The 11,509-nt window shown below is 36.3% G+C and overlaps 1 protein-coding gene and 1 pseudogene across 2 annotated transcripts; one reads left to right on the top strand and one right to left on the bottom strand.

Annotated features, from left to right (window-relative positions):
- Window positions 1-2,776: 2,776 nt before the first annotated feature.
- Window positions 2,777-3,631, top strand: LOC122089786 (annotated as a pseudogene).
- A 2,127-nt stretch (window positions 3,632-5,758) lies between these two features.
- Window positions 5,759-11,116, bottom strand: LOC122088843. Of its 2 annotated transcripts, XM_042658201.1 has the most exons (5): window positions 11,001-11,116; window positions 10,652-10,692; window positions 10,469-10,558; window positions 6,589-6,931; window positions 5,759-6,488 (listed from the first exon to the last, which is right to left on the bottom strand). In XM_042658201.1, exons 4-5 carry the CDS (start codon window positions 6,919-6,921, stop codon window positions 5,925-5,927), a joined length of 897 nt encoding a protein of 298 aa, XP_042514135.1. In that variant the 5' UTR covers window positions 6,922-6,931; window positions 10,469-10,558; window positions 10,652-10,692; window positions 11,001-11,116; the 3' UTR covers window positions 5,759-5,924. The 2 variants fall into 2 exon arrangements, with proteins under 2 accessions (XP_042514135.1, XP_042514134.1); XM_042658200.1 differs by lacking the exons at window positions 10,469-10,558; window positions 10,652-10,692; window positions 11,001-11,116 and having other exon boundaries at window positions 6,589-6,963.
- Window positions 11,117-11,509: the final 393 nt, after the last annotated feature.

The following is an 11,509-nucleotide window of genomic DNA, read 5'->3' as shown; positions in this document are numbered from 1 at the left end:
TGTAATCAGAATGTCTTGTTCTCCTCTTCCTGCCTTTGCAATAGAATGGCTTTTTACCAAAATAATAATAATAATAATAATAATAATAATAATAATAATAATAAATCAATATACATGATCGTTGTGCGTAGTTTAGTGAGGCCCAAGTTGCACCCTCAATTTTGTTTTTAAGATCAGGCGTGTCTTATCAAAGTGTGCCAAAGCAAATGAAATTTAGGTCCGAAGTCAAAAGACTCAAAACCAGTGGTCCTGAGGTCATTTTTGTTATTTATGATAAGTCTAAGACCGTTTTCATAATTACGGTAATTTTACCAATGAGCTACTGAGAATAGGGCTCATGTGCCTCCAGCCTCCTCTTCGTAATATAACGTTGGTATCTCATCAGAAGGTTAAAGCCTCTGCAACGCAAAACCCTAGAGGTTGAGTAAGCTTGGATCCACCATAGGTAAGCCAAATCTCTTCACTTCATTTTTTGTTCTTCTACATTCAAGGTCGAGAGACTTACAGTGTGTTTGTTTATAGAATCTATAATACAATTTCGGCTACTTGGGTATTGAGTTTTTGGTTTTTTCCGATTTATGGCTGAAAACAGTAGGGAAAATTTCAGCTTAGGGTACTGAGTGTAACTTGGAAGTGGAATGGAGCCTTTTCTTCTTCTTAATCGTCTAGTTATTATTCTACTTTGCTTTCGTATGTATAGTTGTGATCGATTTCTTATTATGAGTTCTTGTTGTAATCCTTTGGATCATTTGGTATTAGGATTTGACATTGGGTCTTTGATTTTCATATTTGAGGTTCGTTTTGTTTAGTTGTGAAAAATGAAAATCGTCTTCTACCAAAAAAGGGAAGAAAGAAAATTGGAAAGCATCAATGTTTTGATAGATTATACTTTTGTTTTTATTGGTGATATATTAGGGGCTTACAAGTACGTCTGATCATCCGGGTCACCTGACCCACGCGCCCTGTCAAGGCTCGGAGATTGGGTTTCAAGGCAAAACAGGTAAATAGCCTCTTCATCTATTACATGCTTCCCCCCACCCTCTTGTAATTTTGACTTAATGAGGGAGTTTTGGTGATTTAATATGGTTGATGCTGTATTGTGATTCTGAACTTTTTTATTTATTCTCTTGGATCTAAGCTGTCATGTTGGAAGCGTTTTTATTTTGTGCATTTGTAGGTTTATATTTTATTTTATGGAGGAAGAAAAATTCATAATTAAAATAACTTGGAACATTAATGTTAAGGTCAGAGTTCCTAATGTGTAAATGTTTGTTCTTTGCCATGGAGGCTAGATTATGAAACAATTGTACCAATACCAATTCGTGGTAGGCCTGCGACCAAGGATTAAAGTATCGGTATCGATCGTCGTATCGGTCGACCAAAATTAAGATACGTATCAGAGAGTATCGTATTGTATCGGAGATACACTAAGATACGCTAAAGATATACACATAAATGGATAGGAAATATTTTTTTAAACACTTTTGCATAAAAAGTTTGTTAAAAAAAGCTATTGATAACATGTATTATGCATAAACACTAAATTGAGGGTAACGTACTAAAAATTCAAGGTTTGTAGTTGTCCCATAAATGTAAAATCCTTATTCCCAACCTTGATTTCCACTTTAGTTAGAGAGAAATATGGCTGACAACAACTTTGGAACAAAAACCTTCAAAAAATCGTGTTTTTCTGAAAAATTACCCATCTTGGCCATTATATGACCATAGTGCAGTGTATCGGTATATACCGATACTCACCGATACGTATTGATACTCACCGATACGTGCCAATATATATCGATACGTTCCGATCGATACATACCGATACTCACCGATACGTACCATTACATACCGAAACGTACATTTTACCTCAATTTTATAATTTTCATAGTTGTATCGAGGCATATTGTATCGTATCGATGTGTATTGGTGGTGTATTGATGGCATATCGGTATGTATTGCAGGATATATATCGATACGAAAGGATTTTAAAAATTTCATGTATCGTATCGATGTGTATCGTATCGGTCGACTAAATTTAAGATACGTATCGGAGGGTATCGTATCAGTATCGGAGATACTTAAAACCATGCCTGCGACTAAAATGGAATATAAGCAGAAAATTATAAACATTTGTAGTTGTTCCTTTTGTGGATGCTATATAGTCTTATTTTTTAATTAAGGAGAAGTGTTTCTTGTGTTGGAGTGTGGTTCCTGTGCGTGTACAAGGACCAATTGAGGTGACTGAGGAAGCATCTACACATGTGTCATTTTTTATTTCATGGGGACGGTTGGTCATTTTGCGCTCCTTGTGTCTACGCGTAGGAGCCACACTCCCCCACAAAAACTATTTTCCGTTTTAATTAATATAATACATGTAATTAACCCCCATTGTCTGTTTCAAGGTGTGGATTATGGGTATCATGAGTCAGTCCAACAATTCTTTTCCCCCTCTCCCTCAAAAAGGAGAAAAAAAGAACTTCTGAAGTAGAATTTTATACATCCATTTGATTTCCAACAGGCTTTATGGTGTTGCACGTGAACTTACCTAGTAAAACTATGACCACATCCACCCTTGATATTTGGAAGAAGGTAAAACTTTCTCTCGTGTCTGTTGCAAATTAGCAATTCAACTTCCAAACCTTCTTTGTGTGAGATTCCAAAAATTGTGAATGATTTTATGCTTTCAGCGTGTCTTATTATTCCAGTTTAAGTGAGGCATCTTTTTCTTTCCCCGCCTCAACTCTTCACCTTCTCATTTTTCTTGTGATCCAACATGGCCTCCTTGCAAGTAGAGCTGTTACTTTGCTTTTGGTTGCAGAATATATCCTCTTTCCATTGTTTGTTTTGAAAAAACTGTCTAATGGTTAAGGTAATCCTTGTTTTATGGGTAAATTGTTTATCGTGTCTGTGTTAGGTATGGAGGTTGCAAGAGGCTTGTTCCTAAGGGTAGTGTGTACGGTAAGCCAACAAACCAGGGTATTACCCAGTTGAAGTTTCAGCGAAACAAGAGGTCCGTTGCAGAAGAGCTTCCTGGTCGCAAATTGGGTGGGCTGAAGGTTCTCAACTCCTATTGGATTAATGAGGTTTGTATAAACTCATCTGAATCTTTCTCTTACCAAAGATAATTTCATCTGATACTTTGTTATTAAGTCTAGCTTTTCATACGTTAGAACTTTGTGTTTGTAATTGACTGCTCATGTTTCTGTGTAGGATTCAACTTACAAATATTATGAGGAAATCCCTGTGGATGCTGCATACAATGCAATTTTCGATGACCCAAGAATCAACTGGATATGCAAGCCAGTCCACAAGCACAGGGAGCTTCGTGGGCTAACTTCTACTGGAAATAAGTACAGGGGTCTCAATGGAAAAGGACACTTGCATCACAAGGCACGCCCATCATGAAGGGCAACCTGGAAGAGGAACAACTCCCTCTCCCTCCGTCGCTACCGTTAATTACAGTGATATTACTTTGTGTTTTGCTTTTGTTTTGGTCTGGGAGTTTCAGTTGTAGGGATGTTGATTTCAATGTTGGGAGATGAGAATTTTGAGTTTAGAACCGTTGAACATGTACAATTTGTTTTGGAATATTTTTGACAAAGCTGCGAACAAATTTCACTTGCCTGCATCCTTTATTTTTTTTTGGTAGAACTACATTTTGTGATTAGCAGAAAAACATCCATTCATAGTTCTTACAGCCAACACCTTACACAGTGATAAGAAACCCTAAAGATCGTGCGTATGATTATTGGATTACCACTCTGAGGGAATTGTTTCAGTCCTCTTGCTTTGCTCGAGTTCTTAGCTTCTGATAATTTCTTTGAATCTCCATTGAAGAAGACATCGTCTCTGGGGAATGAACATCTGTTGTATTGTTCTGATAGTCGATGCTGTGATCGGATGGCCTTAGGTAACGTGTCTCCACTGTCAACAACATTGAAATGCTGATGATTGTGATGAATGTGGATGATCGGAGGAGGTTTTTGCGATGTGGTAACATGAATTTGTGGTTTCTTCTAGGTTTTGGAGGATCAAAGTTTTATCTTTGGTGGAGATTTTAGGGGGCGTTTGGTTCGAATTATCCATCGGATCAGATCCCATGGATTATGGATTCTGGATCTAACTCATATGAATGAGTTTCTTTGGAATCATTTCAACTCGGTAAAAAAACTGTTTGGTTACCTGATTCTACTGGCCAGATTCTAAGTGGAAAACTGTTTGGTTACCCTGATTCTGTCACTTGATTCTAAGTGAAAACTGTTTGGTTACCCTGATTCTGGGCATTGATTCTGAGTGTAAAACTGTTTGGTTACCTTTGAGTCTTTGAACCCATGTTCTGTTGAAAAAAAAAATTCCCACAAACAAAACCTAAAAATACAATTTGGTCCACACATGTACTTTATTTTTAATTTTTTTTCCTTTTCTTTTTTATGGTAATATGTTAAAAAAAAAAAGTGTAACCCTAAACCTTTAAGTCTAATACTGTAGTGCAGTAATTTATTTTTTTTTATTTTTTTATTTTTATTTGTATTTTTTTTTTGTAAATTGAAGAGGCCAAAAAGAAGAACATTACAAGACATGATTGTATTGTAGTTCATGTAATCGAAATAGGTATCGTGTACCATATAATTCAGATCTGAAAATTGCCAAACCAGCGGATGATCACATTTTTATGGAGATAGATATGCTTCAAAGTGTTTATAAACAACAGTCTCCAAGCAAGAAGCCAGTAATATAGGTCCTTAGGACCAAATGAGAGAAGAAGCACGTAAATACTCAAATATAGTACTGAGTCCATCCAGGTACTAGTAAATGCTAATTCAGTCTTTCTATCAAATAAAATAAAAATAGATAATGAACTCAATATCATTACAATGGCTTCAGACTTTAGTATGTTCTAAAAAATTCCAAAAAAGTTCATCATACATTTTTGTTTAAATCAAGCTTCTTGACTACGTCAAGAACATCTCTCAACATCCTCATATGACCCTCAGATTCTTTTATTGCACCGTTCAAGTATCCTTTGATATAGTCTGATGAAGGGGAAGGAGATGATGAAGTTGATGTTTCTGAGCATAGGGACCTAGGTGGAGTCTGGTAAGTATCACAACTTGGGCTTGAACTTGATATCCATTCAAACATTCCACAACCTTTGTTTTCAACCTATAAAGCAAATATAATCATTTTATAAGAATACAAGAAAATAAACATTCAAATCTTAAACATCTGAAAAAAGTTTACAAAATTAAATTAAACAAAAAATTTAAAAAATTCATACCCCAGTTGATTGTGGACAGCACCAAAAATATCGACCATAATTTGCACTTGTTTTCGCAGTTCTGACCTTACACTGACCGTTCCCACAGTCACATATCTTAAGATGGTCAACCCACATGAAGAAGTGGCAATTCATTGAACATTTAAAAAATTTCCTTCCAACATGTGACCCTGACTTAGAAGTGAAAACTGAGCAACCTTTCCCACAATAATCACACTTTGCAATATCACAAGCGGATATATTCGATGTCATCTGTAAGTTAACACAAACATTTTCAATAGTCTATATGCATAGAAAATACTATTAAGTACAACCTCCATCTGAGTGTGATGGACAAAAAATAGGAGACTTCAATGGCACATAAACCAAATAAATTGGCTTCTTATGCGCTCCCTATATATACCATACCAAATAAATCAAAATATAAATGGACAAATACGAATGATGTTGTCCGTATTTAAACCTTGAAATCATTCAGATAGAAACATATGAAGTACCATTGTCTTAACCTGTCTTAATACTACATTTAATCCATTGTCACAGACTTAACATAAACCAAAAAGTTACTTAAACCAAACAGATACATTTTCTTGCTCAATAAAACCATTGTCGGATATCCATCCAAACACTTACTTTTATCACCTCAATTCTTCTCAATCTCTGGCAAGTACATCTCAAGCAGATTTCGCCTATCTTCTACTTTTGTTCCCAAGAAGATAATGGCAGAATTCCGCTTGGCCATGAAATATTCCTTGGCCTTAAACTTTTGTTGAAAATTGAGGTTTGGAATGGCATCAACAGCATCTATAATGGCTCTCCCAAATTCAGACTGAGATTCACTCATTACCATCTTCTCGATTGAGTTAGCAATCTGTTTCAATGGACTTACCACCTTTTCAGCTACACCCTTCTTCCTCTTTTCTCTGCCACTATTGACGGACCCACGAGGTCTTCCTCGCGAACGGCTGGTACTACCAATGGGAGTGGAAGGAACACTTTCTTCTTCTTCAATATGTTCACAGTCAACACCATCATTGTTCCCTATTCCCTCAACATGAGTACCTGTCATGTCCATCATAACTTCAGTGGCAGCTTCAGAGGGGACTGTTGAATCATTCCCAGTTGCCATCTCTTTCCTTAGCAAAGCTCCAACTTCAAGGTGAATTGGGAGCACACTATGTTCCTTCCAATACTTTTGTTCTTTTTTCTAGCAATATAAAGGACAATGTCAATGTGCTTATGTTGTAAGTAAGAAACAAAAAACACACAATTATATAGAAAGAACAATTTAAAGAATCCCATTATACCCTATAATCATTCCAGAAGTGTTGAGGAGCATCAAATCTCATATCAGATGCATTCCAACCCAATCCACTTTGCTTCTGTAGGTCACTCAATGCTCTAAGCCTTTGCTTCCAAATCCGGAAGTGGTTTCTCACTTGTTCACAGTCGTAACTAGTAAAAAATTTCTCCTTCAGTTGGTTGGCAATTTCAATGAACTGCTCCTTTTTCAGTCCATTATCTCCACCCTTACCACTCTTGTACTGCTTCAATACACACTCCAACATGTAATGAGAAACGGCGCTAGGCCATGAAGCAATGTCCCGTGACCTACTATTAGAATCTCCTGTTGGTTCCATCACATCAAAACTAACAAAATACACCATATACAATGTGAGTATATTTCATTAATACCAAGCAATCATTAACACTTACTACTTGGGAAATTCATAAACCTAATAGTTGCTTAATAAAGATAATAGTCCACATACATGCATCCCACAGCACAAATTTGACACCAAGCAAGAAGCCCAATTACTAATTGAGAGATCCATAAACCTTGTACTGCAATTTAGTTAATAGTCCAGCAACATGCATCCCACAACACCAAAATTTAAACCAAGTAATAATAACAATTACTAATTGGGAAATCCATAAACCTTATATTGCAATTTATATAATAGTCCACATACATGCATCCCACAACAAAAAAAATTTAAATCAAGCAATAATAACAATTACTAAATACTGGAATCCATATACCTAATATTGCAATTTAGATAATAGTCCACATACTACACTAAAATCTGCTTCCAAGTATGTTTATACAGTCATCCCAAACCATGCAAAATAAAAAAAAATTTAAATTTGTCCACATCAAAATTTACATTCCAAATTGCAATATTATCAATAACAAATATTCTAGTTCTTCAATACTCAATCTGAGTTGGACAAATCGGCTGCAACCCAATCAGCCCACATATGGTCAGCAATTTGTTCTCGAAATAGATCCCAATCACCATTCTCCAGCGCATGATCCTCGTCATCAGAACTATCATCTTCAACATCATCGTTTACTTGGTGAGAAGTGGATTGGGTACTAGTACTAGCTTCTTCAACCTCTTCATCCTCTTCATCAAGCCATCGTTCTTCTTCTTCAACATTATTCTGTGTAAGAATGTGGTTATGCAACAACACACATGCCAACACAATTCTGGCTTGTGTTTTGAAAGGATATTCTGGCTGGTTTTTCAGGATCTTGAATCTTGACTTCAGGAGGCCAAATGAACGTTCAATCACATTTCTTAATTGTGAATGTCTCAGGTTAAACAATTCCTTTTTATCAGTTGGTGACTGATCAATATTTCTCCACTCCTTCAGATGATATCGAACGTTTCGATATGGACGTAAGAACCCCTGTTGGTTAGCATACCCAGCATCAACAAAATAATATTTACCTCGTGGCAGCACCAATTTTTCGTCGCCGTCTCTATGTAATGCATTGTCTAAGATTCGAGCATCTGATGCTGATCCTTCCCAACCAGAAAGAATGTAAGTATATTTCATGTCAAAGTCACAGGCAGCAAGGATATTTTGGGAAATATCACCCTTCCTATCACGGAACCTCGGATGGTCGCTTAAATGCACCCACGCAGGGATATGGGACCCATCTATGGCTCCGATGCAGTCCTTGAAATAAGGGTAAAATCTTCCTTCATTATTTGTTATCCGATGATGCACTGCGACACTTGGAGGTTTCAATAGTATCGGGTACAATTTAATGATTGCTCCCAATACAATGTTAAAGTACCTACTGACAGTCTCACCAGAATGTCCAAACTTGTGTGCAATGACGCGATTTTTAACATTGTGTCCTACTATATGTAGAAACATAACTAGTTGTTCATTCACTTGCACAGATCTGCTATCCCTCAGTAGACCCTTCTCCCTAATCAAATGACTTAAACTAAAAAAAGCCCTCTTGCTTAACCTTATTTGTTCTCGACATGTTTTATCAGTGTGACCGATAATTTTCTCTGTTTCAGTAATACCACGCAGGGGTTCACAACGGTATGGCTCTTTCTTCAGATATTTTTTTATATACTGATCGACTGCTATAACAACAGCAGTCGCTGCAAAGATTATGATTTTCCTTCGCCTCCTGTAGCCTTCATCAAACTCCATTGTAAAAGTAAATCTACATTCAAATTGAAAAAATAATAAATTGGTGCTATACAAATTTGGAAATGGTACTCATATTGTCTTCTACTCACCTATCTTGGAATCACTATACAAATTTGGAAATCAAGTTTTCAAATGCAATTCATGTTTGATGTATAACAAAAAATTAAAAGATTCACACATGACAGAAGATAGGGGACTCTTCCTAAATCGTAACAGACATCAAGAGCTCATGTAATGGGGTAAAAAGAAGCAATGGCAAAGAAAAAACAAATTGTTACTGAGTACCCACGGGAAGGTTGTGAGATTCAACCTTTTTTTCTGCTTCCATAACATACCATGTCAGATATTCATCTGTCTACATGACCCAAAAACAGAACATGAAACCAAAATTCATGGGATTCATATTACTAGAAATAAACAAATAGAATCATAGTAATAGGAGCAGATAATTTTATGGGATTCATATTACTTATAAGAAATTGACTGAACTCATTTCTAAGTTTGTTTTTTCAAACCAGTTCTGATATCTTAAATAATTTTATGTGTTGATTTTTTTTCATATCAGTTTTGATATCCTAAATAGTTTTCTGGGTTGATTTTCTACTTTTAACATTCCATTATGAGTTAATCTCCTGTCCAGTTTGGGGTTCCAGAATTTCTCACTTGATCATTAGGTAATAGCTATTTTCAGTTGTCTGTGATTAGCTAAATGGTTACTTCTATTTCATTGTTTTCTTTTCCTGTAAAATTGACTTTTATTTTACACCTATATTTGTAAGTTACTAAAGTTGGAATCTGCAGGTCCTATAAGTATGATAATTAGGAATTTTTCTCCTCTCTATCTGGTTCCTGACACCCACCATACATCTTTTTGGGCACTACTGCAATTATAAATCAAGAGGAATTGGAGTTGTAGAAAAGCAGTATCTTGCAGTTGAGTACTTAAAGGAGCAGCCTCATGGAGTCAAAAATCCCATTGCATTATAGTATTATAGCATGTCAATCCATGTTATTTCCATATTCTGTTTCATTCTAGTAACAACTTATCTCCTACATGCAGGACGAGGATTGCCTGTTCTGAATGAAGAAGGTAATCTAATCGGTACTGATTTGGAGGATTCTGACAAAAGTGGTTGGAACTCTGACTCCATGGCTGTTTCAGAGGTATTTATATTTCTTCTTTTGGTACAACACTGATTGATATTTTTGTTTCCGAATTATTTATATTACCATCCAAAAGGGATTATTTTGAGTGTCAGTATCAGTTTTATGCCTGTTGGTGTTTGTAAAATTATCAGAAACCAAATTTGGAAAGAGGAAAAACATGAAACTGCTTTTTCCCTGTATGGGATGATGTTTAATTCTCTAATGGCAAATGCTTCTTTTAGACCAGAACAAGGAAAGTTAAGAGTAGTTATTCTTCTTCTTCTTTTTTATTTTTTTAATTCCAATCCTGTGATGTGTTGCTCTGTCAGAGATGAGGTTCAGTAGGGGTAGTTTGTAATTCAAGTTGGGGGCATCGAATGGCAGAACATTTGTTATTCATTCAGTAAGGAAAATGTTGGTGTCATGTGGAATAATTTTGGAACCGTCTCATATTCAGAAGAAGAAGAAGAAGAAGAAGAAGAAGAAGAAGAAGAAGAAAAACTGAAACCGTATTTACATTACAGTAAGAACACGGTTCCAAAGAAGAAAAAAATCACATAAATGTTGAAATCTAACCTTAAATCAAGCTTCGATTCTAGTTCTTCAAACCTTGGAGTCGATCGTCTGATTTGGAAATAGGGTAAACCCTAGATATGAAGTTACAACCTGAAAAATAGAAACCGAACTTCAATAATCCTAATAAAACACAAATGAAGCCCAAGAATACAAAGAAAAATACAAATAAGAGGGGAATCTCACCTTCAATCAACTCGGTTTTAGGTGTTCTTCTCAGATGCGAGCTGTCATGGCCAGAGGGTAAATGTTAGAAACCCTAGACACAAATAATGAAGAAGAAAAAGAGAAGGAAGAAAGAAGAAAAATACGAAGAAGAAGAAGAAGAAGAAAACGAAGACGAAGACGAAGAGGAAGACGAAGACGAAGAGGAAGAAGAAGAGGAAGAAGAAGAAGATGAGCGGAAGAAGACGAAGACGAGAAAGCAGAGGAAGAAGAAGAAGAAGAAGAAGAAGAAGAAGAAGAAGAGGAATAAGAAGAAGAAGAAGAAGAAGAAGAAGAAGAAGAAGAAGAAGAAGAATCGCAGAATCTTTACCTGTTGCTTCACCGTCGCTGAACCTCGGTCGGACTTCACCGGCAGAATCGCAGGATGATGTGGAAATGAACTCCAGTTGAATCCATCGCTTTTATACGAACCTCCGGAACCGTGACTCGATTCCGGATTAACCTATTGAGGTTAATCCGGATGAATCATGGTTTTTAGTTGGTTACCTTGATTCTACTGGCCACCATGACTCCGAACCGATTTTTCACAAAAATGAACCAAACGGTTTAATTTAAACCGGAAACTGATTCCCTGGGATCTGGTCCGATGGATAAATCGAACCAAACGCCCCCTTAGTGTTGCTACCGAAATGTGGTTTGGCAGAGCTCAACAGCGACATCTGAAAATCATAACTTAAGCCCTTCTTAGAGACAAATTAGAGTCTTCTTAACTCCTGAAGAATTAAAAACCCTAACATGAAATCCACCATAAGGTGCACAAAGAGAAAGCGGGAGAGGCACGTCCGAACTTAGTTTTTATGTTCTTTCTCCAGGTATTTT

The sequence above is a fragment of the Macadamia integrifolia genome, chromosome 9 (genome assembly GCF_013358625.1).
Source record: "Macadamia integrifolia cultivar HAES 741 chromosome 9, SCU_Mint_v3, whole genome shotgun sequence".
In the NCBI taxonomy this organism is placed as follows: Eukaryota; Viridiplantae; Streptophyta; class Magnoliopsida; order Proteales; family Proteaceae; genus Macadamia; species Macadamia integrifolia.
The sequence above is the reverse complement of the archived record's forward strand: the minus strand, read 5'-3'. Positions and strand labels throughout refer to the sequence as shown.